This window comes from Macrosteles quadrilineatus, unplaced genomic scaffold (assembly GCF_028750875.1).
Source record: "Macrosteles quadrilineatus isolate MER2022 unplaced genomic scaffold, UCM_ALF_1.0 Scaffold_8__2_contigs__length_117827958, whole genome shotgun sequence".
NCBI classification, from domain to species: domain Eukaryota; kingdom Metazoa; phylum Arthropoda; class Insecta; order Hemiptera; family Cicadellidae; genus Macrosteles; species Macrosteles quadrilineatus.
In genome coordinates, this window is record NW_026542601.1 from 71,421,315 (window position 1) to 71,448,753 (window position 27,439).

The window sequence follows — 27,439 nt, forward strand, 5'->3', positions numbered from 1 at the left end:
CTTCTTCTTTTACTCATTCACTATACAACCAGACCTAGCCGTGTATTTGTTTTTGATACATATATATATAATAAAATAAAATCTCCTTTATAAGCATAATTTATCTTTAGCGAATTTCCCTATAGTAAAGTAGCAATTACCGTAGGTGGCACGGGAAGACCTGGAACCAGTACCGATATACTTTTTCATTTTGATGTCCATAGGAGCCAAAACCATCGTAATTATTTACGCATCGTATTTTCCCTACCCAAACGTCAGTCCTACAAAGAAATAAAAAAAAAATCAGAATTCTAACATTTCCATCCATATACATTTTGAAACATTATACTTCACTAGAAAAAAATAAAATATTTTCTTTTTGTTCACAGCCCAACAACAGATATCCATTTCGTAATTCTTCCAAACTTGCAATTCCTAATCGCTCAACGGCATTCTTCCAAAAAGAATTTTCAATACAATACCGTCAAGCTTATTAATAACCTTCCTCGTTCCCTTAAGACCGAACAGCATTTAAATAAATATCAGAAAAGGCTAAAGAATATTTTGCTGGATAGGCTAATGTCTTTTGCAGCGTTTGTGAGTTTTTTTTCTTCCTAGAACTGGTAGTGTAAAAACTGAAGCATAGTTGAAAGTTATAATTTAGATAAGAGATTGTTTTTTAGTTTATGTAAATATTTATGTTTTTGAGGTAGCTAATGCATTTTTTGTTAATTTTGCTAAAAAAACTACTTATGACTTATGAACTCAATACGTTCTCTGTAGCAGCAAACCTAAGTACTCATTAAAAATAATGGTATTTAATCTATACTATTATAAAATTAAGGGGTGTATGAATGTGCGTCTGTCAAGACTAAAATACTAAACTGATAGAAACTAAATTTAGAGTAAGATGGTACACATACCTAGAAATGTTTTAGGCCTATTCACCTCCCTGAGTTTCTCTCTGGGTTTACCCTTTGGGCATTTAAAGTTTTGAGGTGAGGTTTTAAAAAGTAAATATTGATTGGTCTCCATGGAAGCATGATAAAACTCACAATGTTTACCTATGCATTGACATTTCAATGTAAACAAACATAAATGAAAATGTTTATTTCACAATTTTATGATCTAAACAAATTAAATATAATATTTTACTTAATCATGTCGTAGGTTTGTTTATTCTAAAACTTTGTCATCGATAAAATTTGTTACTGCTGTGGATTTATAAAGGGGTTCTGCACATCTACAGGAAAATATCTTTTTACCACAAAACGATGTTTTAGACGTTTTACAAAAGTTTATTAGTGGCCGAAAGCTATGTATTGCTGTATATGCCAGCTTTCATCGTCACTTAGGGACCGAGGAAGTTTTTACATCCATATGGCCGAAAATCAGCTGTTAGATTACTAAAACATTCATGCATATTAAATACACAATCAGTATCCATAGCATTGCAATATGATAATTGTTTTATTGTCACCGCTGCCTAGCAACTATTTATATTACTTTTTCCGATTCCTCAATATACCGTTACCATTACCAACTCCTATGTCGTTGCCCAACACTTGTTGGATAGATTGCGTCAAATAAAATTTTAAAGAAATCAAACTAATAAAAAAATGATATTCTTGTTCAACCAATATTTACAAATAGAAAAACTAGTGATGGCGGTGCATATTATATGTTCGAGAAGTACTCGCCAGACACTTCCTCAAAAGCTCATTTGTGAGCTTGTTAAAAAGCTGCATGGAGAAAGTTTGCATGTCTTCAGTGTGGGCCCGAGGCGGTAACATGTTGTAGAATCGCATGGCTGGAACGGGTTGGGCTGCCAAGGATCTTGACAACCTGCATGTTATAAGAAAAAATATTTATAATTTCTTGAAGTTTCGTTCCTATTCATCCCGCTGTTCGTATTCACCCCATTTTTATTGAAATGTTAGACTCAGATGACAATCTAATAGACCTACATTTACCTTTATCAGACTTGAGTATATGTGGCCCATTTACACACACTGGTCTCCTTGAGGTTCTTTTGGATAAAAAATGATTCTGAGAATGGTTAATACTGTTTCTCATTTGGTCTCTATGAAGCCTATTTTTAACAGGTGGTTGATATATGCTCAACAGGATACCTTCAGGCCATAAATCACAGTCCATTACCTTGTCACAATACTCACTATGAACACCTAGTTTAAATGAGCTGTAGGAAGGATATCTTGCCTCCAGATGCTCACAATGCAACTATTTAAGGAAAGCATTCCCCTCACAAACATTTCTTAAAGTTGTAGTTGTGTTGACTATCAGTGTGGATTATTATTGTGGTGAATAGTGGTAATAGGGTAAGTGTGGTGAAAAATAGAGTTCGTACCACGGACCGAAATGGTTTTGCAGCCTTTGACCGTTTTAAAAACTATCTCAAGCTGGCAAAACCTAAATTTTGGCCCTAGTTACAAAATGTACTATTCTAACAGCATGCGTACCAGTATATTTTCCCTGCGATACACACGAGCTGAGAAAAAAGGGTTTTAAGAAGCACGCTTGTCTATTAACATATAGGATTATGTTTGCTGTCGTTTGTTGATTGAGTAAATTGATAAGCATTCAAAACTAAAAAGGGGTTTCTTGTTTTCACCTTAATCTAAAAATGGAGCTCATTACATGCCTAGTTAATTACCTAGTTCTAGCAACGAAATTCAACTCCTAATCCAACCATCTCACCTACTAAGTATAGCGACTCAAAAATGGAGGCCATAGATAACACATACTTCTTTGCAGGTGTTCTGAGTCATGTAGGCTATTGAAACTCAGGTATTTCTTGAATCTGTTAGCAGTTATTTGTGTTGTAGTCCCCGTGTAGCTGAATGTGACATATCTGGTGTTTCCTTTTTCATCTCTTCTAATATTGTTCTGCTGTTTAGTTGTTGTATACAAGAGGTTAAGTTACCTTGATTCTGTCCAAGTAATCCTTAAGTCGTCATTAGTGCGACCGGTTTCGATGTCTATGGCATCATTGTCAAGCTGAACGTAAAAATCGCTCCTAGGAGGTCGTCATGAGTCTTGAAACACACGTAACACGTAACACATAACACGTACACAAACAAAAAACGATAAAACACTGAAATTAGTTGTGTGGCCATGCATTTTATCGTTTTTTGTTTGTGTACGTGTTATGTGTTACGTGTTACGTGTGTTTCAAGACTCATGACGACCTCCTAGGAGCGATTTTTACGTTCAGCTTGACAATGATGCCATAGACATCGAAACCGGTCGCACTAATGACGACTTAAGGATTACTTGGACAGAATCAAGGTAACTTAACCTCTTGTATACAATTCATGAAGTAATCCGGAAGGCAATACACAAAATGATGTTTAGTTGTCTTTGTTAGCCTACAGGACTCAGAGCACCATGAGTAAAATACTGCTCTCTAAAATAGAAGATTATTGTACCAAATTCGACGCTTCGGGCATCTATTAAATCGATTGTAACGATTGTGATAGCTTTAACATTTGACAGACTGTGAACTTCGTTAACCGCTTCATAATCCACAAATCTGCTTAGAAGAACAACAAACCGGAAAGATCAAATGTCGCACAACACCTGATACAAAATGGCAACTCAATATGAAAAATGGAGGATAGTCTATGAATTTTAAAGAATTTTAATAAAGGATTCATAATGAATGCTTGGGAAGAATTGTATATTTAAAAGGAAAACATTAAAAATGGAAATAAGCTGATTAATGAACAAGTAAATTCCGACTCCAGTTGTACTTATAAAAATGTATTAGCCGGTGCTTCCAGTAGCCAATAGCATATAAAGTGGCTAAAGGTGAGTTGCGGCCGGGACACTAATCTATCAAAGAGAGACAGGTGAGTTGCGGCCAAAGTATAAACAGGTATAACAAATACAGGAACGTATATGTCTATCAGTTCCTCCACTGATGTGCTTGGTCAATGTTCTAAATCTATTCTTATGGAGTTTATTATTAGTGAGTAGTCAAAACCGTTCGCTGTTTATGAGGGATTTAAGTTCCAAGGTATATAAAACGTTTGTACCATTGACATTTTTCTTGCTGCCTGACAAAACGTAGAAAACATACTTTTTGGCTCTGAAATGTGTAGCTAGTGAATGTGCTTCTCCTTATTTTCTGAAAACAGTTAGTTTTAAATTTTTGCCAGCACAATACACTTATGGACAATGACAAACCTATAACAACGTGGAGTGCAAACCGAACTAACACAATAAACAGATTTCTTAAATCATGTACGATTATTTTATGTACCATTAAACCAATCATATCCTTGGCCGCAATCAACCTGTTTATACTCGGGCCGCAACTCGTACAAAACTTTTTTGAGTCTGGGCCGCAACTCATACGCAAAATGAGATTTGGGCCGCAACTCACCAACAGCGTATAAAGTAGGAACTCAATTCAAGATTCTTATCATTCGCCTATTGGCTCTGATAATGATTAGAGTGTCCAATCGAAATCGATCACCACTTATATATTTTTTTGTATATTTATCATCTTGTGAGTAACAGTGTAAGCGTAAATATATGTTTTAAGTGTTATAAGACGTTTCTTTTATTTACTTACTGAATTAAGAGAAACTAAAAATCTTGTGCTATATAAAAAAAAGTATGAAACGGCGACTACAGAATTAAAATTAATTTTGTGGTCGCTGGTATGAAACATTTAGTCGACATTAGGCACAAACAAAGGGTAACTGGATATGAAGCACACATCAAACATGTTTCACGTGTTACAATAAAAATTAAAGTCCAATTGCCGTGTTTGAATTTAGCGTTTTCATCGAATTCGAATGTTTGATTTATTATTAATTATAAACGTTCAGAAGGTTTGGTTGATGAACTAATCTTAAATTTCGTTATTATTTACTAACCATTTAGTCAAAACTTACATTCTGCATGTTCATTAGTAAGTATCAAACAAGAAAATCAGAAGAATATATTATGATCCGATAAAAAATTACAGTTGATGTCGTGTATCCTCACATTCCCTTACTATCCCCAAATCCAAAATTTTTTTGATGGGATAAAATTTTTTTTTATAGGTTCGCTTGTTGTCTTTACTGTACAAATTTCATCAACTGGCACATCGTCCCGTTCTGAATAAGATCTTGTACCTTCTTGATTTCTTCTGACCTTAGGAAAGCCACGTGTATCTTCTTGCATCACTATCCGGTCAACAAAGTCTTTCAGTAATATTCCATCGTGTCTCTTTATTTGCTTGGTATACGTCATGAGCATCACAAAGATATTCCCTTCATAGCTATCTTTCCTGATGGAGAGCTCTGTGTCAGTGGCGTATTTACCGTGATCGAGACTGTCCTGGTATCCCTGGAACGTGCAGTATGTAGCCACCGGGATGGCTCTGGTCCATTTCTAAAATATGAAATAAATTAGAACATTGACATTAACTACATATAATTTTTTGCCACCACTCATTATATTTACCGTTTGTTGTGTACAATTAATTCAATTAATTTCCTTCTTGTCTATTTAGGGAATTTCCTCCATATAGGAAATGAGCTATTACCGTAGGTCTCGTGGTAAGACCTAGACCCGGGACCGATTTCCTTTTTCGTTTTGAGGTCCCCAGAGGACAAAAACACCATCCAAAGTTTTGGCCGTTTTGAGATGTATGCACTTTCAGGTTAGCCTAGCCTTGACCTGGATGTTGATCCATATTAAGTTTAATTAACAATAATCAATGCCTAATCTAGATTATAAGTTGTTAGTTTTGTTGCGTTTAAAAACTATATCCAAGGGCCTAGGCCTTATTTTTTTATTAAGTACTAGGTTAAACACCATTAGGTAACTAGGTTATGTTGGTTTACTTATAACTGGATGATTTTCATGAATCACTAATACCTAAGTAAGTATATGTGTTCAGTACACAATGTTAAACACTCTCAAAGTATTACTTAACTTAACCCAAATATAGGTAGCTTTAGACTTTCGAGAGGATGAGTGTAAGTTATGTATCCCTTAAGATGGTTATAAGCTTAGGACTAGGCTAGATATTAAAGTAGGATATAGATATAGATATAGGATATAGATACCCTAACTCGCAACTAACTTATAGTCTAGTCTATCATATATTATCAGGGTCAATAAAATAGTGCGATTTGATCAATGGCAGCCAAACCTAGTTTTAAAAAGTTTGAAATAAGTTATCTAGGTTTCGTTACTGGTACCTACCAATAATGTTGTTATAAAATGTGATAACATGTTTATGAGTTAAGTTTGGCAATTTGATCAAATATATGTTGAAGCAAAAAGTCTTAAAATGTTGGCATACATGCGTTGCAGCGTGTCGCCTGTTGTCAAATTCCATAAAACGACAAATGTCAAAGGTTTAATTTTAAGTTAAGGATCAACCCGGCAAACGTTTACCCGTTAGTTGAGCTAGACCTAGCCTATGTGGCTGAGCTACCTAACTATTCCAAGCCTATGTCATGGCCTTCTTCTCTAAGAAGAGGCTAAGCTCAGGCTCTACGCCTATGTTTTAGCTATGTACAATTGTTATGATACAGATAGGTTATACGTTTTCAAACTGAGCTAAGTTTGGCTAATTGTTATGATACTAGTGTTACTGAATTTAGATTTGCAAAACTCTGAAAGAAAATTATACCTAAGGGTTCAATAGTAACACCCTCTGAGTAAACAGATGCACAGAGCTCTTTGGATTACGAAAAGTCAAATGGAAAGCTTTGAAAAGGAAATATCAACACTCCATGCACGCTTTCAAATAGAGGGATCATCAATATTTGACAAAGTAACTCCCTTCCTGGATGAAAATGGAGTTCTTTGATTTAGAGGACCATTGGAAAGTGCAGGATGTCTAACATTTGAGATAAAACATCCAATCATATTGGACCCAGAACGCCATTTTACAAAACAGTTGATTGACAGATACCATAAGATGAATTTTCACCAAGGTCAAGAGACTGTTGTTTATTAAGTTCGACAACGTTACTGGATTTTTCGTCCAAGAAAAGCAATTAGGAGTAGCTGGAATTGGTGTAGGCTCTGTGCCTTACGAAGAGCTAACCCCTTACAGCCCAGAATGGGAGATTTACTAGGAGCAAAACTCACAGCACATGTAACTCCCTTCTTTAACATGGAAAATTATTTTAGTCCAATAACAGTCACTGTTGGTATAAGACACGAGAATAAATATGGAGTTTTATTCAAATGTCTTACTACTAGAATTGGTATTTAAGCTCCAAAAGGTGAAAGACTTGGTTTTTGTCTGGAGGAGCATTTTCTGTTTATGACGGGCTTACAGAAACTGTCAGGAGTAACTATGCAGCTCTCACCAGTACATTGCTGCAGGCCTTTTCTGCGAACTGTTTTCATGCTTATGCAGAATTTACAGCTAGGCGTCTAATCCCCAGGGAGTCACTAGATGTATATACTTCTAATTTGAAGAGACTGGCCAAATTGGTGGATCCTTTTGTATCTGATGAATGGATTAAGAGCGCAGTCCAGAATATACAATACATATATTATGACATATATTATATATACATATATTATGGTATATTATGGCTTGCCAGAATATACTTAAACCCAGTTGAAAGATGCGTGTTCTCTTCAAAGCATGAAATTGTCGGATGTAATGGCAAGAGCTAGGAATCTATTGGGCAGTGAGTCAAACTTTGGGGTGGTTGCACACGCTTATGCCATAGTTTTCAAAGTTGGTAAACAGTTGCCTAAAAAATCCTTTGATTGTGACAGGGAAGGCCACGTAGCACGTTCATTATGCCACACGTGACAATAAAGAATTTTATCGTTGACAATCAAATAATATACTAAGATGGAAAAGATTGCAACAAGCAAGATCAGATTTATAATTATCGATTCCTAAAAAAATAATTTCTCTAACAAACTCACCTGAACTTTTATTTGCAGGTGAACAAAGTGTTTATCTTCTTTCTTTATTTTTACAATTTGGAGTTCAGCTGCTGGGCTAAATTTTTCCATTTTACATTTGTAAGTTTCTCTATTTGGGACCCCCTCCAGTGGTTCATACCCCATGAAGACTAGAAAATAAACATACCATTTTATTATTGCAGTTAAAATTTATGAAATATGTTTCGCTCTTTAGTGCAAAATTGTGGATTGATTGTTGATTATTCTAACTATGTAGAAGTCACTTTCAGTGCTTAAAGTTTATAAAATATTTTCCAATCATTCAGGTATTAATTTATCGCCTGACGTTTAGATTAATATTTCTTTGTTGAACGACTTAATAGCTCTTTTGGAATTCTCTGTTACAGATTCATATGAACAGAACAGATTCACATGAACATTTCATGAACAGACTGAAATTCTCAGCCTCAAAACAAACTATTTGTTTTAAGTGACGCGCTGGCCAATTGAATTGAAGGAAAATTATATTGCCTTATAAGTTTCTTGTTAAAATTTTAAAAGGGATACTATTTTTATAAACCATTGACATAAATAATATTAAGGCTTCATTTAAGTGGTTTGAGCGTCAAAATTACAAATATATACTTCTGTAGACGTATACTCCAAAAATGCATCAAAAGGTTTATTAAAAAAATATAAAATTAGATTAATCACTCACGCGCAGCCTCTTCAGAAATCCAATGCAGACATAAGGCACTGTTCACTGCAATAGAGCAAAAATAAATATTACATAAATCATTGAACAGGTAGAATCACAACTATCCTGTTTTTACTTGTTTTATATAGACCTTTGACTATTGATAGTACTAGATATTCCATTTCCATGCTAAAGCTGTCACCAGTTTTTAAGTGAAAATAAACGTAATAGAGTTGAGCAACCAACAGAGTATGCTTATGCAATTAGTCATTTCTGCAAAGTATTTGGATATTTTTACCAATTAAAAATTATAAGACTTAAGCTGTGGCATCTTTTATGTCGCATCAACGATCTCAGTAACAACGAAATAAGGCATAATTTAGAATTTTGGACATTAGTACAGTCCGCGACTGGATCCCAGAAACATGTTTTTGTGTGTTTTTTTTTTACAAAAAAGGATTAAACGCTTTCTAAAGTTAAGCGCCAAGCAATATCTAATCCTCCACTAAAGAAGTGCTTAAACACTTGGTTTCAGCAGACTAAACTATATGAATATAGCATATAGTATACAGTAAAATAGCGATACAGTAATATTAGTCCATGTGGCCCTGCTCTGAAAAATATTTTTCAGAAATATATTGACCAGACTCGGTTTAGTGTTTCAAGGTTGTCATAGCTTAAATCCATTCGAGAATGCTAGGAAGAATCACAGGGCAATTTAGGTATGCTGGTGGAGTGGGATTTCTACTCGTGGGGGAGTTTAGACATACAGTAATAACGTATTATTATGTTACATAATAATACATAACGTAATAGATTGTGAGTCACAAATTCAGTGCGACCAATGTACTTAAATGCTAAATTTAGTAACGTAGCATCAGCTCTGCTATTTTTGCTTTAAAAGTACTAATACAATTGAATACTTACAGTCTGATCCTGATGGAACGTACGAGTCGCTATCACTGGTTACTTGATCAGTAGTTCGACATGCAACTACATTGGGGGAATAGATTAACACTAGTGAACCCGTGCGGCTCAACGCGCCGCAAAAATACATACATGAATTTAGAAAACAAATTCATACTGTCATATATTGACTCTGAGTCGAAAATAAAATACAGTAATGAATGAAGCCTTAGAAGGAAAGCAGTCCATCAATTTTCTAGCTCCATATGTCTTATATTTAGTAAATTAATAAGCTATCAAGTATTTCATAGTTATTTTAAGATTGTATAACACATTTAATAAAACATTTTAATAAAACCAATATGTAGCATATTTGAAGAACATAAAAATGCTTCTTGAAGAAACCCCTTTTAAAAATAAACACAAAAAAACCTATTTTATTGACAACAGTACTTCCTTGAATTAACTTACTAAGTTTTTATATGTGAAATCACCTTCAGGAAGATTACCCTGGTCAGAATTTTCCGTGATGAATATGTGTACACCATCAAATATGTAGCCCTACTTAAAGCAACACATAGTTGCCCATGACTGAAAACTGGTCTGGGCAAGAACAGTACTACTCTTTTAAGTGATTGCCCTTGTGCTTTATTGATTGTCATTGCAAATGACAAAGCCTATGGAAATTGGCATCTTCCCATTTTAAATGTTAAGTTTGTTTCCGACGGGCACATATGTCCCCCCGCACTTGTTCTAGTTAGGACTTTCAAACACACACATTCTATTAAATTGTTACCGGTAACCATTTTGGTCACTTGGAGCCTTGTTCCATTAATGAGGCTCTTTGGTGTATTGATATTCCTCATCAATAAAACCACACTGCCCCCTTGTTTAAAATCAATCTGTGCCTTGGCAATCCACTGACCTCTATATTGTTTAAAAACTCTGTTGGACATTCTAGATGTGTGTTTAAATTATCTGCAAGCAAACTATCAATGCTTTCGTACACCTTGGGCTCACCTGGCAATTTATCCAAAACTTTGTTGTTGATCAAACCACAGACACTGTTTTTGGAGCTAAAATAGCTTTGTCTTTTATTTGACCATTTTGTATACTTTCAACGACGTTTGGGTGGATGAAATCAACTGTACAAATCAAGGGCATCCAACTCCAAGCAATCTTGCTGGCAAAATAAGGAATCAATTAGCTTTAGCCTATTTTGACTCTTTTATTTTCTACTTATGCATGTATTGCGTCATGAAGGTTCATATAGCTCTGCTCGAAGTTTTGGCTGTTCCCTAAACCGAGACGTTCACCTTCAATTCTCATAAAAATTTCAACTATATATTGAAGTGTAACCTTACCACAACAGCAGAAAACTGAAGTCTAACAGATAGCCTGTGGGCCGCGAACTGCAAATGTGTAACAGTGTTCCAGTGTGTAGTTGCCCGATCAATCAGTGTGTAAGGCTATTGGATCAAGACCTGAAGAGTGTACAGCCAAATCTTCTAAGGTTCCACTTTTAGGATACACAAAAATTAATAGAAAAACATATTTTTGTATAGAAACTTGAAGTAGAGGATTTGTTTTGTTTTGATTTATAAATAAATTGTCTGGTAGATCAGCTGTTTCATGTCAAATTAATGATTGTCAAAGATTTGTGATTTTGAATGTTACAGTACAGTTTTGTAAATCGTGGTAACTTATTCTCAACTAAATTTTACTATTCTTCACATTAAAATAAAGTAGTATGATCCATTATGAGTACACTTTAAGGTATCCAAAACATGATTAAACTTAATATACATTTAGGCCCGGTTTCCCCAAAATGGTGTAAACTAGGTTTATGATAAACTAGTTTATTTTTAAACTCCGTTTAAAATGTGTGTTCGGTTTCTCCAACATTTTACTGGCTTCGTTAAAGATAAACGGCAATTCGAGCGGTTGGCAATCCTGAATGTGTATTTGTAAGGAATCTTCGGTGGGCTTTGGGCTAGTGTTTCCTACAACCACCACAACGCTACGCTACAAGCTACAACTCAGTAGAGCAGACATCAAAGAGCGATCACTGTTTAAGGTTATGTTATCAAGTTATTATAAGTTGTTATCAAATTCAGATTCATTCCATTTATTGAAATGACCAATTCTGTCCCTTATTTTAGTAGGCCCTCTTGTTCTAGGTACTAAAGTGTCATACTCTTCATCTTCTACTTCTTCGAAAATGTCTATTAACTCTTCCATTTAAGTTAAGGGGCAAACACCGCAATTAATAGTACAGTAGCCTAATTTGAAATAAAATCAAATGTACCAAACAAAGATCTTAATAAACACAATAAATTAAAATATAAATAAAACTTAACTTATAAGCTAGCCCTAAACCAAGCCTATGTTCGTCGAAATGAATTTGTAGTTGCTTCAATTATTATTGTTTTAACACCTACTTTTGTTTTGATTTGAGGTTATGTTACTGTTGTAATTTACTGATTTGAACTCAGTTTATTTTATCCCCAGTAGTTAAACCAAGTCGACAGGTGGTTTAGTTTGAACTTAGATTAATACCTAGTTTAAATTTGGGGAAACACAAATCAAAGTTAAACTAAGTTTAAATCGCCGTTTAACTTAAAACTAAGTTTAAATGAGTTGGGGAAACCGGGCCTTACAGGTATAATACACACCGATTTCTTATGTAGTAGACTTTGACTATTTTCAACCAAAAACATATGTTTTCATAAATAAAAATTATCTCCCATGTTATCCTTATGGAGAAAAAACTGACTTTAAGGGCCTCTGACGCCCTTACCAACGACTTTATAAAAAATCTAATATCGTTGGGCACAACTACACGTTTTACCCTTTATTTTGAGACCTCAAACGTCAAAATCGGGCGAATAATAACAGAGGAGTTTGATTAACAAAAAACGGCTTAGCCTATTATATATATAGATACATTTCAACATAAATATTTTACTTAAGATTTTTTACTACTACGTTACAGAACATTGTTTAAAAAACAATAACTAGGCTTACTTTTAAAATGTCTTTGTTTTATTGACACGAGTTGACTCTATGGGCGCTTCTCAGTTGACGATTATTTTCAAAGTCAAAGGTATATAATAGTGCCAAAATGTAAAAATGTTAACCAGGAAATTGTTTCTTTTCAAAATAGCCATGGCCAAAATCCATTTTACATTAATACAGCACATCAATTTATATAAAATTATATATAGCCCATGCATGTTTGTCCTTTATAGTATAGATCATTTTTATCCTTCTGCTTTAAACTTTGAGAAATAGTTCTTTGTATATCTAGGAAGGTTTCTGTCTTATTCCTGGTCTTCAAATAGTTCGCGCTACTGTCTCATGGTCTTCTAAATTTCCAATAATCAAATAACAAAATATAACATTTATAAAAATAAAATGAATACTGTATGTTGATAAATAATGAAATATTATAGACTTGTAGAATACAATTGTGTTAAACACAGATTAAAATATACAGTATCAGAAAGGATCGGGTCTTTGGAATGTTTCATGCTACTTAGATGATTTGCTATTTTTAATTTTTCTAAACTACAAGTCTTAATTTAAATATTGTACAATTTTTAGATATTAAGGTTGTTACGTTTTTTATTATAGGTAATCAAGATAGTACAACTGTATGTCTGGGACCAATTTACTATTTAGTTTTTATTTTTGCAGACGTCGAACACAATATCTGACATGTTTTAGGAAATGTTTGTTTGTGAAAATTCAACGAGCCAAAAAAATATATTCGCTTAGTATACAGGTTTGATGCAGCTGGGGTATTGTAGCTTTGTGTTGTTGCTTTGGTGCTTGTTGTTTTCTGACATGATTTTGAGTTTTACATTTTTGTGAAATGTGATGTTTTAAAGCAGTTGATCAGTTTTTAACTCTATATTTTCATCCTGTTCTATTAAGGATTACATGTAGTTAACCCATTTATTTATATAACGGGAAACGGCCATTTAGTTACAAACAAATTGAAAAACTATTTGATAAATATGGATAAAATTACAGTCGCTAAAGACAAACTCCTTATCGACATTAAAACACAAACACGTAAAACTAATAAAAAGCAAAAATCATAATCCTACAGCGCAGATGTTTTGGGTTGAATATATTACCTTACTTCTAAACTAGTTACAGTATATTTCTTCTACTAAGAAAATGTTATTATTTACCTGGACGAACAGCTTCATTGTAGATGAAAACCTAAATATGAACAATATTGTTTTTATTTCACTTAACAGGTTGTAGTTAAATTGTAAAATGTTTTACAATACCATACATATTTGCCCTGAAAATACTGTGTTGGCATAAATTAGACCCCTCTGTCTCATTTATCTTCAATTTTAGTAGAAAATTCTAAACAATCTATTTGTACATAGCAAATGGCAACAATAAAACAGCTCTGGCTACTTTATTGCTAGGAACATGGTGAGCAGAGACATATTCACTAATTGGAGTTGCAGCTGTTATATAATTAGACGAATGATGATCTTGATATTGGTACAGTATTGATCGGTAACATATCTATATAGATCCCATAAGTTAGATCAATAATACAAATTCTTTCTAATAATAAGGATTTTATAAAGAAACCTAGCAGAGTACCCGTCCTTCATACGGGGTTGGAATATAAGTATAAAATGCTTATTGCAGTGATACTCAAGCTTTGCGTTTGCAATAAGAGAGGAGACAGTTTGATAAAATTTGATTTTTTAAATTTACAGTATTCTATAGTATTACACATCTACCATAGCCATAATGTTCTACCACTTCACCTAAACAATAGAGAAAAATAAATTATCGAAAGTTTGCAAAATATCACAAATTATTCACGAAATGTAAACACAAACATAAACATAACTGTAAACAATCCTACTTTGACAGTTCTCATTGCGAATCACAGTTTTTTTGTTGCTGCTTAGTTCAAATTAGCTGATTTCATAAATTCAAAAAAATATAGTGCTGCACCCTGTTAGTAAATATTATAACTTTTTAATGCTATTCCATATCATAGAACCAACTTTTTTAGTTGAAACAGCTGACTAAATTCTTTAATTCCCTTTAAATATGAATACTCATAAGGTTAACATGGGGAATTACAGAGCCACTGGGGCGGAGCCTGAAAGGGTTTTGAGATAAGAATATGCCTATATGTTAATCGGGAATGTGAGCTATCATCATGCCAAATTTCAGCCCAATCCGTCCAGTGGTTTATGCGTGATTGAACTTCAAACACACAAACAAACAAACACACAAACTTTCACATTTATAATATTAGTGAGATAAGATAAAAGATTACAACATAAAAGCTAGAGTGTTTTTGTATAAGTTTTCTTTACTTCCCTTGATTTTGTTTTCCTGTATAAATTAAAAACCTAAACATGTTTTTTAATTTCAAAGTCTAAGCATTTAAAGTAAAATCAAAGATTTGTATTTATTACTTGCAAAACTGTTTTGTTTTTGTTGTGTTGTAATTTTGAAACACACTGATTAGGTTGTGGATCAGAGGGTCCCAGAATAACCTAGGCAAGGGTCGGTCGTAAAATATTTGAGCGAGTGCGGTCAGAAACAGTAACTTGCTCCAAGTTTGTAAAGTACAATTAATTGTGATAGGTTAAACAGTCGGAGGTCCATTTTAACCTTGGTAATAAAGGCAAGATTTTGCCATTATCCTCCTATCCAACGACTTTACCTTTCACCTAATATTGCATGGAAGATGATCTAAACCTGGGTACGTTAAGAGAGTACGTTTTGAAAATATACTCATAATTAAGTATAATAATAATAAATATTAATTATATAATATTATATAAATTATAATTATATATTATATAAATATTATTATATAATAAACTAGCTGTACCCGCGGGCTTTGCCCCGCTTAACTTCATAAGTATTCGCATGGCTCAATCACGTCCTGGTTGAAGTTCGTTCGCTACGCTCACTTACCTTTTGATTGCAAATTAGCTGTTGTCATAAATTTTAAAAAATCATCCGTTTTATTGTTTATAATACAGTACTTTTATAAAGGTTTTTATGTTTTAATATTTAACATTGGAGAATTTAAACGTTGTTAAGTGCACAGGGTGTGCTGCGATTGGGGTTTAATACATTTGGACTTATTCAAAAGTAAAAAAGTTTTCTGTGCTGCACTCTGTAGAAACACTGTGGCACTATTTCAAATCATGGCTAATGCTAATACAGAATGTTGTAATTATTCAAACCTACAAAACAGTTGGTAAAAGTAAACATCTGCTTTTAAATTATATTTATTTGTAAACATTGTAGATCAAAAAGTCTGACATTGGCCCACTTAAAACCCTCTGGGGCAGAGCCCTTTTGATAGATCTGCACCAAACTTCACTCGAACCATCCTTGAAAGATGCTTAATAATGCCTGAAAGTTTCATTACAATCTGTCGAGCGGTTTCGGAGTCCATAACGTATATACATACACACACACACACATGCATAGTTCCTCTTTTATAGACATAGAAGATATATATATAATAATAATAATAATAATAATAATAATAAAATAAACTCTTGAAACTTTTGGAATTATGATAACTATGATAAAATATGAAATAGACTTTTAGGTGATGTTTTTATATCATTACTTCAACTCAAACAAATATAATTGTATTCTTAGTTTCCTGATTTGTTTGAATTATTTTAGATTTAAGTCGACAATTCTAAAAAAATAATGTACACTTACCAATAAAATAGCTTTCGCTAAGAGCATGGTGCAGAGTGGAATATTCACCAGTTGGAGCTAAAGCTGTTTTATAATTAGGTAATTAAAGTTTTTACGGTTAACTTGATTGATGTAGGCATTAGGGTATCATATAGGTCACACGTGTAAAAACTTAAACTGAAAATTATACATTATGCCGCTTAAACTGAGTGTAACTGACAAATAAGATGGTATAAGGAGGAGGAGAAAGTTAAAAACAGTTCTTTGAGATTTTTCTAAACTCAATTTTTTTTTATTTCATCAATATATTTTGTTTCTTTGGCTATTGGTTAAAAAAAATACTCGAGAGTACGAAGGCTTAGCTTGAGATATTTTAACACGTTCACTACTGCAATAGTACAAAATCTTACATTTATATGGCCTAGTTATGCACATATGCGAATGCCGGTTTCTACCTATAGGCCCGTCACATTCGACAGCATTCACATTAAAATAGACTGTCGTCACATATTTAAGTCGGTGTCCCAGTGTCATTAAAAGCTTATATCTTCGTAACGGTCTACTCGAAGTCCCTGAACTCTCTTCAGTTTCTGTCATCTGTTCTTCTGTACAGGGATGTCTGTAGCATATGTGCGTACCTTTACAAAATGTTGCTTTACATACTCATTTTAATTTGGATTCACATTATAGAAGACGAAGACGAAGGCTAACCAATCACAACTCTACACGAGAGACATCAGCGACGACTGGATTAGGAACAACACATGAGCCGATCACTTTATCATCTTGTTTGGAACAATCAGACTTAGTAGAATCAAAGGTTCCGATTACCTGGCTGATATAGAAGAACATAAAACCCCTAAGTAAGGCATTATCTCTTCTATTCTATGAGGTAGTGGTCATCCCTTCCTAGATAACTTTTATTAATTATAAAATCTGCCTCTGCAAAATGAGCCCGGAAATTGTTGCACATTAGATCGAGTTGATCATTGAAGTGTTCTAAGGCTCTACGGTTGATATATCTTTGACAGATGACACTGTTGACAACGATCTTGGATTAAGGAAACAGCCGCCTAGCCGTAGACAGCAGGCTAGCCATGCTTTGCAATGCCGTACGTTTTCCCCAACCCCTATTATACCCATGCACAAGATCATTTGTACCCACAAGGAAATAAACAACATTTGGCTTAGCATTTGCATACAATTCAAGTCTGCTCTGATTTGTTTTAATGGCTGCCCCAGGATTGACATCTGATACTGCCCCGTTCTATTCACACTTTCTCCCAGAGTGTCTAACCATTGAATCCCCAATTAACAACACTTTTATGCTTTACGTGTGCTGTGTTGTTCCTGATTTGTTCCTACACATTCTTTACAAATACCTACACTTCAATTCGGTTGTGAACTTTTTACTAACTTCAAATGATAAGTTCAAATAAGTTAAATTACAAAACGTTTACCGTCTTGATAATGGATTGAAATTGTGTTACAGGAGTTGTTACGAAAAAGAGTGGATTCAATTGGCTATATATATATATATATATATATATATATTTGAGCTTCTCCTATTTGTGTTTTTATGTTTTTTAAACTTATAAAATTTCTTCAATCCTACGTCAAAGTACTATGAAACAATTCATGATAATAGAGGTCCTTATATCACAAATGTTTGGGCTGTATGATAGTAAACTCGGTATAATAGTTATGTTGGCGATTGTATCATGACAGGAAGGCATAACTCATATGATATTGTAACTACAAGCAAGCAATAACTCGCTATCATGACCGGTATTGCATGCAATAAAGCCCTTCCTGTTAGGTATAAGTCAAATGGTTCTATATTTCAATAGTGTATTAGTATTACCTTAAGTAAAGCTATAGCTAGTGTATACATACTATTAAAATATTGCTGGATAGATATTTAAATTATTGAGATACCTATGTTTATATTTGCAGAAAGTTTATATTTATCAAAAGTAACGCGAGTTACAAATTAATGAGCTCTTTTGACGAAGGGTAGTAAAGCCTTTTTTTATTAAATCACTGTTTAGAAGCTAAACATGAATTTTAACAGATTTTTTATGACACACAAGTCAGCCATCCGAACAATCCCTAAATATCGGTGTAAAGATATCTAAAATTGACTGACGGACGCCGGCACAGCGACTGACAGACCTGCGTTGAAACTGGTTTAGAACAATTTAGCCTTAAATAATCCTTCGAGTTATATTATATTAATAAATGCAAGTTAATTGATGTTTTTGCATGTGTTAAAACCTTTTTGTGACATTTTGAGAGCCTTAAAGGGTTTTAAGTATTTGCCACACGCCGATAATGAAAAAAATCAAACTATCGCCACTGAAAAACAAGTAACACTGCACAAGATATCTTCTCCAAAGTACTTGAAAACCCTCTTATATTTAAAATCTTCAATTTTAATGTAAAATATTACGTCAAAACTAATTCATATAAAGGAGAAACAAAACACAGTTACTTTTATCGTTTTATGTTTTTATAGTTACTTCCCTGAATTCCTAAAGGGCCATATTTTACAACGCAAAAGTTTTCCCATATTTCAGCATTTGAAATGCAAATGGTTCTTTGAATAAAGAGTAGCTTACTTGTAAAAAGATTAACGTTAAAAAATATACTACTCTAGAAAGGCTACTCTCTTGTTATTTCCTTTACTAAATACCTTAGGTGTCAGGTAAGTTGTTGAGTCTTTAATGTAATGTGTTTCGTATGAGTAATGAGTTTTAAATTTACTACATGTCAGTTAACTTAGTTATAAAATAAAATAATGTATTCTATGTTATCTTTGATTACCAATACAACTTTACATTCTATCCCCATGTTAAATAAGTAACCAGCTTTTTTATAGAAATTGTCGTAGCTTATGTATCCAGTATCCAATCGAAAATGATATTATCTAATAACAACATTGGTTAAATAAATAATGTCCATAATTGAAAATGAACACTGATGATGCAATAGTTATGTTATTCACATAGAGATTTGCTTGTTATTCACATGGAGATGTACTTCAGAATTACAAACAAGCAAACACTTTTCCAAAGCAGATTTGTACAATATTAAAAATAACGTTTTTGTCATACGACAGCGAAAACCGCAATTTTTAATGCATGCGTTGTGGGTCTAAAGTAGCATTTTTACTTCCTCATTTTTAGTCTCCATAGAGTAAAAATCTGCTGTTGTAAACAGTTGTATATTTTGGGAGTGGCAATCGTATCCATTGAAATTATTTATCGATTGATTTATTATGTAAAGTATCTACTAGGTAAGGTAGTAAGTTAGGCTACTGTTGTCGATCGCTCAACATATCGATGGTATAATATAGCCTACTGTAATACAATCATAATAGACGAAATTATTGAATCACTTCAGCTGACAGCTGCTTATTTGCATTTGGTGGAATTTAAAACAAGATGGAAGTTGTTTTGAGAGGTCATCTATTCATAAAAAATACTTAGTTTTTTAGCTTAATTTGTGAATTAATGATGCAGTATGACGAAAAATATAGTTCACTCCACGGACAAAAAGAGTCACTTTAGGCCCTAGTGATGAAATATACTATAATAATAAACGGTTGTAATAAATTAATTACTTACCAAATTTTAAATGAAAGAGGTCGATACGACATAATGGGGTTAGCAATATCTAAATATATTTCAACAATTGACTTAAGCCAACGAACTGTTGTGTCATATTAATAGTAACTATTAATTAATAGTAACAACGTGTATACTTATCTTTCTTCCTCTTACTGTATTTGCACTAATGATTCTTAACATTCTATAGAAAAATTTAGGCAATTTCTGTAAAGATATACTTCTGACAATTAAATATTGTATTGGAAGAAAATGCTATTTAAATAATCGATCAAGTTTTGCTTTCAATCATAAAATGAGACTTTTACTAACACATTGCTGCCAGAATAACTTAAAATGTATTGTGATAAGTTAGTAGAAATATTAAATACTATGTTGTATACAATGTATACTGTAATTATATTCAATAGATATTTAAATAAATAAGATGGTTGTTAATAATTTGTGAAAATAAACCCTCAAAACTGAAAGGAATATTTGATAAATGTTTTTTTTACATTAGGTTATTATATGACTGGAATAGCACACAGTTTAATTCAAATGTCTGAACACTCTTGTAATAACGGTTATCTGAAAATACAAAGGAACCTTTTTAAGGACTTTGTGGTTGTGTACTAACTTACCCTGGCAAAAATATTGAGCTCAAATGTTTCATTTAGTTTATATGACTTGCATTTAGGTAAACTATATAAAATAAGGGGTGTTCCTTACCAAAACTGTCCATTCACAGTTTTAGACTCTGCGTTTGCTGATCATCCGATTAATAATAACCAGAATGTTTTAAATATTCACAAAACCATCGTTAGGACATTTTCCTAAAAAAAAAATGTTGTTTTCTGGATACTATTTTGAAGTGTATTTTCTGGAGTGTGAGATTTTCAAGGCCGAAAAACCCCTCAACGGACCTATACTCAGCGGAAAGACGTCGTTAAAATCAGATGTTGTACAAATAAGTCTAAATCCTAGAGAAATTATCAAAAGACGACATACCGGTAATGATCTGATACCTAATACGACATAAGTTCTGATACAAAAAAAGGGTGGTACAAGGGCAAAGGAAGAACACGACGACGCGACGGTCAGCCTAGACAGACCCTCTGAACCTAGAACCCCGCCATGATTAATAGTTTTATGGTCATGCAGTATTTTTTTTACAAAAATGTGTGTCTATGTTCGTGTTTTGTTTATGATCTTTTTCATAATTTTTGCCGTAATAATTTTTTCACGTTAGGGATTAATCATGACACCTCGAGAGGATTGAAACCGGTCTCTATTCATACCACCAAGGATTACTTTTTTCCAAGTACAGAAGTTGAGAAACAGTATATTGCCAAGGATATTATAAGGGGAAGACTTCAAATTAGGAGTAGTTATCGATTATAACAGCAATAACTCTTGTTGGTGCTGCTTCCACCAAAGATATTCAAGTCACAATTAATACACAATTTATCTGCCAATATATTTAATGTCGTTAAGTGTATAATGCTTCATAAGAAGTTATTTTTTCGGGTTTGTTAGTATACGTGTAATATGTGTCTAATGAACTTCTCAAATTAAAAGCAGATTGTATTCTGTCATAGACAAAAGTGATACTTGGTAGTTTCCAAACATAAAGGTGTAAATAATATTGGACTTAATATGTATGTGCTAGTTTGAAATGTATTGGAGTATTAAAGTTATTTTACATCAATTAAACATCGTTGGTTTAAGACTGCGCAAAGCAGATAATATCGTTAGAATGATGGCTTTGTAAGAGCTTAGTGCGTACTATTTGTGTATAAATGGCTTGGTTTACAGCATGTTTGCATTAGGACAGCGAAAGTTAATCTTTCAATTTGTTCTCTTTTCTAACAACTGGCAAGTTATTATTAAATACAAAGAAAGTAACCTAACAACACATATCACGCAAGTTGAATGGTTTTAGAAAAATCTGGAGAAATGCTAGCTTAGGGTATGTAAGCATTTCAACATTTACAAGGAGTGTTTTGTTCTTATTTTATTTTAACCTGAATCGTAGTAGTTTGATGGCGTGGCCATACCAAATTAAAATAAACGGTATCAGCAATCTGCCACATACTTTCTTCCTTTAGCTTGTCAACAACCTTTTTCATGGGTAAGTATAAGCAATGAGAGTAGGGCCTAACTATGACGGTAGGTAAAATCACAAAAGTTTCATTAAATTTTGAACCACAATTTTTACAGGAATGGGTGGTTGCACTATTTTGTTCAGAATTTTAGGGACCATAACCAACAAATTTCAACCGGAACTTTTTTGGAAGAACTTTTCCGTTTTTTTTTCAAATGTGAAGTTACACTATCTTGTGAACCGTAATTTTACAACAATGGGGAATTGCACTATGTTGTTAGGAGTTATAAGGACCATCATATACCCTACCAATTTCAATCAAAGCCGATTTTTTTCCAAAATCTGATTTTCTCTTATTTAATGCGTTTTAATGGACATATAACATAAGTTACAATAACCTTTGAATCATAATATTTACAGAAAGAGGGTTCTACAATTTTGTTCAGAATTTAATGGTCTACTAAATTTAAAGAATCCAAAGCATACTAAAACTGATCAAAATCGTTCGGGCCATTTTCAACGTTATTAGATTTTTCGATTGGTTTTTACTGAAAAATCACCATTAAAAAATCAGAATTTCAAAGAAATAAAAAAAAAACACGTGGATATACCAAGGATTAGTAACTACATACCCAATTTCATCAAAAATTGACTATAGCTTTGTACACATCCATACATACAGACAGACACACACGCACGACAGACATCACTTCGACAACAACTTTTTTTGTTTCAGGTGGAACTAAAACTAATATATCACCTCAAAAATCAAACTCGAAAATTTGAGAAAGATTTATTAAAAAGTCTTGAAGTAGTGTAACAGATTTCACATTCAAAATAAGGCTAGATTAGTTTTCAATGATAAATGATCAATAAATCCTGTCAATCATATAAATACATAATCAATGAATAGGTGGGTTACCTTGGTTGTAAGTAAATCATTGGTTTTAATCCAGGAATGGAAAATGTTTGGACCAAAACTTCATTTCGTCAATGTCCTGGCATGACAACAACATACAGCGAGGTGGTGAAAATGGTGACAGTTGTTAAAAAAAAAAAAACTCATATTCGTAAACAAATGAACGATTTGATTTTATTTAAACATTTTCAGACGTGTCAAAGAACACAAAACTTACGTGATTGCGTTTGAATTTTACCTTTAAAACAACTATACTGTATTAAAAGTTTTACAATAATAGTAAAAATCCTGTTATACTTGACAATATACCAGCAACTTATCCGAAAAAGCATAAAATAAAGTTAGAAAGAATAGAATATTGCATGGTTGTGATTATTTACGTGCGGCGTACATCTGATAAAGTTAATATTAAACTAAGAACATACTCCTATGACCTCCTAGTATATCGTGGATTAGTGTTACATCAATGTCTTCCACAGTAGATAGTATTATATGATACTCAGAGTAATGTGTCACATCATTAGTCTATATGCTTCACTCTAAACATGTAATGTGTTTTGTATATTTCCGAGGCGATTGCAAAGCCATTTAGATCGCGTTTATTTCGTGGCTAAATATAACGGATATAATCTTTTCTATATCACTTATAGCAGTAAGTATAACCAACGATAATGACACAAGCACTGTTGTTTATATTGGTGCTTATCCTCCACAATGTTTATTTTTAAATACTGCTACAAAAAATAAAAAAAATAAAATGACATTGCCTTATTTCTTACGTTAACTCAAAGTAATCGATGTTGGATTGACATTTTTGTCAGTTCAACAAACTCTCAACTGTACGTCTATATCCACAAAGAAGGTTATGTGGCAATTTCAAGACACAGAATGAGCGTTACGGTAGAAATAGCAAATAAACAGGTCACTGGTCCCACACGTGTAAGATAGTAAGTTTAACACCTCGTTGGGTTTTCATATTTTTGACAAAAATCATATTGTACACGGTTTTATTCTCATGAGTATTTCATCCACAGCTATTTTTCATAAATTAATGCGAGTATAATCTTCTTCTATCGCACGTATCTCACGTTATATTTTACGAGACTATTTTCTGAGAAATGTATTATTTAACAGAGTGTAACAAATAATCGGAAGGGTGGTGCATACCAAATAGATTTTGACGGTTTGAAACTGAGCCGAATTCTCCTTAACTTCTTTTTTTTCAAGGAAAATCTTCTCCATATATAATAAGGTTTTACTCAATATTTGTTCATAAATAAAGTTTGTTTTATAACTCTTCGACTAACTTGTTCAACAACAATGACGACACGCCAATGGGTAGTTTGAAGCAGAGTTGAATAAAGTATAAGGGAAGAATGAATGATCTGAACGCTTCTTTGCTGACTAAGACCTAGATAGCCAGTGAACTGTACTGTCAATGCTTTTAAACTTTACTGAAGTTTTCAAAGTCCAAGGTTCAAGGACAACCCGGCTCAGTTTTAAAACATCAATATCTATTTGGTTACAGCAGCACTCAGATTTATTTCTTAAATCCTGTAAAAATTTCATCCCAGCCACCGAGCTATTTTGGTACCTTTGTACACTTCTAATATTGAAAATTATTCATTAAAAATATATTATTGACTTCACACAGGGAGATTTGTCTACTTTGATGCACAACAGTTTCAAACAATCGTTAATAAAAGAATGGTTTTATTAATTTAACTATAAAAAGTAAAAAAAACACGCTTCAATAGAATAAAAACCATTGAAACAACGCAATGGTTAAACCGTTTACATAAACCAGTTTCATAACCTCAAGGGAAACTAGAGCAAATTAAACTATTTCCGTTATTCATGCAAATGCAAGAAATGCTACGAAGAATACAATTTGTGTTGTCAGCGGTAAAACATAACATCTCCATTGGACTATTTTATTTCATTAAAATATTAGCTTAATCCCCTTTGATTTTTGTATGTGTCCCATCTTCATATCCCAGGATGCTAGTTCTAGCACAGAATTGTTTTTCTAATTTCTTCAGGCTAGTGATAAAGAGTGGCGGCATTATCACATGGATAAAGTCCATTGATGGTTGGCAAAATTTGAACCCGGGACCTCAGAACACAAAGCACCGCTTTCTGTCACTTTGAGATCCTTGGTGTAAGCTAGCATTACCAATATATAATTATTATATTTGGTTGTTTACTGAACTCTCATCGTTTGGTTTACGATGTAATATTAGAATCTATAGTTAGTGACTTGTTTAAATTGTACTGTAAAGAAGTATATAAATCCAGCTAATTTTACTATAATACTTCAGTAATGAATTTTAGTAGACACCACATTAAAATTTTCATCTGTCTTCTTAACTAAATCTGTGTATTTTAGTAGTCTTAATATAATACAAATTTTCAAATTACGATATTCTCATTATTCACATCAGATAGTTTATTTAGTAGTTTATGAATCGCATATAACTTTTAGTACAATCTTAGCTTAGAAGGAGTGACAATTCTTTATTTATACTGGTAATGAAAAATAATACCTATTTGCATAAGGATTTACAATTATGTACCTACTCCGTTTACTTATTAAGTTTTTTTTTATGTCAAACATACTAATTTTTCCTCCGTCTGAAACTTACTTTCTACTTGCACGAAATTGTTCAGGGGACCAAGGTAAACTATTACTTCTTTACTAAACCCCAAATTGGGATTAAGTAAAATAAACGAAAAAACAAACTATCCAATTATTCTTCTGATGCATTAAATGTTTGTTATTTAGGAAAGTACAATATTTGCATGTATTAAAGGGTATTAGTGTGAAGAAATCCAGTCAAATTGAGTAGCTACAAGAAATGGCCAAACCAGACAGCAATCTTGGAGGTTAAATTACCATAAAATCTACAAGATCGAAACAGAGAGTTGAATCCCTGTAGATCTAAATTTCTATTTGAATCTGGATAATTACACAGACCACTATTGAATTTTAGGTTCATTCAAAGAGGTACATTTAATTATCTTTTCATTTTTATTACCATTATACATTTTATAAACTGACTTTTTATTCTTTGAGTATAATGAAGTGTGTTTTTATAAAATAAACATCAGTTTATAAGGATGGGTTAGCCAACCATACTTTCTGAACCTAATATGCTAAGCTATGTGGCATGAAAAAATAAAGTTAGGATATCAAAGTTTTGTTAGTTACCAATACATCTGAAAATATGTCTAAACCATTAAAAAAAACATTCAAATCTAAAAACGAAAGCCATCTAGAAGTATAGTAATGGATTGTTGCATTGGTTGTCTTTATTGTTTGAAAATTTATATACATTTCATTTTCAGGACGGACAGAAGCAGTTTTGTTCAATAATTTATTTTTGTTACAATCAGTTCTGATTATTTTTAAAATTTGTTCATGATCGAATGCAATGCTACTGTAAAACTTATTTGGTGGTGAATATAGTTTAACAAATACTTAAATAAGAGTAGTTATTTTCAAACAACTCCCTTCTTATTCTCCTTTTTTCATTTGTGAGGCATCTAATTTATTTCAAAAATAAAAGTGGAAACAACCCATATCTACAACTTAGACAGTAATCAATATATGTCTGATTACTGATTATGCATTTTTAGTTTGTATGAGTTAGGCTGCTCCAGGTCAGGAGCAAAAAAAAAAAAAAAAATACTAAACACACCATCACGTTTGCGAGATACTTATTATTTTTATTCAATTACTACCTTGAATGAAAATACCCTACAAGATAGATGATATTCCTAAACTTTGATTTCATAATTAAGCTTCAATAATAAGCATATTTAAACACGATGTAAAAGAGGTAGTGCATAGAATATAACATTTATTTAATATAGCAAACTATATACATTTCCAAAAACCCTAAAGAGAGAAGAACACGAAAGATGTTTCATATTTACAGACGTAGTTCAGCACACATGACACCTGTTTAAAAGTTTGTCAATCTCAGAACAAGAAGATAACAAGCATCTCGAACTAACCTCAAGGGGAGTCAAGATTGTGATAGTCACCCGTCTGCTAAGTTTAGAAACTGTTTGGAGAATAATCAAGGGGAATAGTTAAACATTAATTAGATTTCACCATAAAATAAATTTAAGCAGGCAAGTGACATGACTTTTATGTAAACATTGGTAAAAATCAATTCATTCGTGAACTAGCAGCAGCAATAAGGTAACAATTCTAAAGTATAGTGTTTAATCCCGACTGAGGGTTTATTGAAATGTCAATTAAATACGAAATTTGTATTAAATAACTGCATTTAAAATACAATTTATTCATTCGATCTTGAAATTACAATTTACAATATAAGTTTTGAACATAATAAAAAAAAAAAAAAAAAAAAAAACAATAACGAAATGGTCTGTAAATAATTACAGTGGAGAATACTGATTGAAATGAGATGTCGAGTAGACTTTCCGGTGTAATTTGATTGTTAATTCCTTTACCGTTTAGTCTCCTCTGATTCATCAACTGTTTTTATGTATAAATGAGGCTTCATTTGCCAAATGGTTTTAAAATAAGGACATATAAAATTTATATATATATACTATAT

At 32.7% G+C, this 27,439-nt stretch overlaps 1 protein-coding gene across 1 annotated transcript; it reads right to left on the minus strand.

Moving 5' to 3' along the window:
* Positions 1 to 4,937: 4,937 nt before the first annotated feature.
* LOC129001382 (uncharacterized) lies at positions 4,938 to 16,257 on the minus strand. The gene is made up of 6 exons (XM_054428634.1): positions 16,235 to 16,257; positions 13,690 to 13,720; positions 9,509 to 9,574; positions 8,603 to 8,647; positions 7,906 to 8,054; positions 4,938 to 5,388 (listed from the first exon to the last, which is right to left on the minus strand). Exons 5-6 carry the CDS (start codon positions 8,047 to 8,049, stop codon positions 5,008 to 5,010), a joined length of 525 nt encoding a protein of 174 aa, XP_054284609.1. The 5' UTR covers positions 8,050 to 8,054; positions 8,603 to 8,647; positions 9,509 to 9,574; positions 13,690 to 13,720; positions 16,235 to 16,257; the 3' UTR covers positions 4,938 to 5,007.
* Positions 16,258 to 27,439: the final 11,182 nt, after the last annotated feature.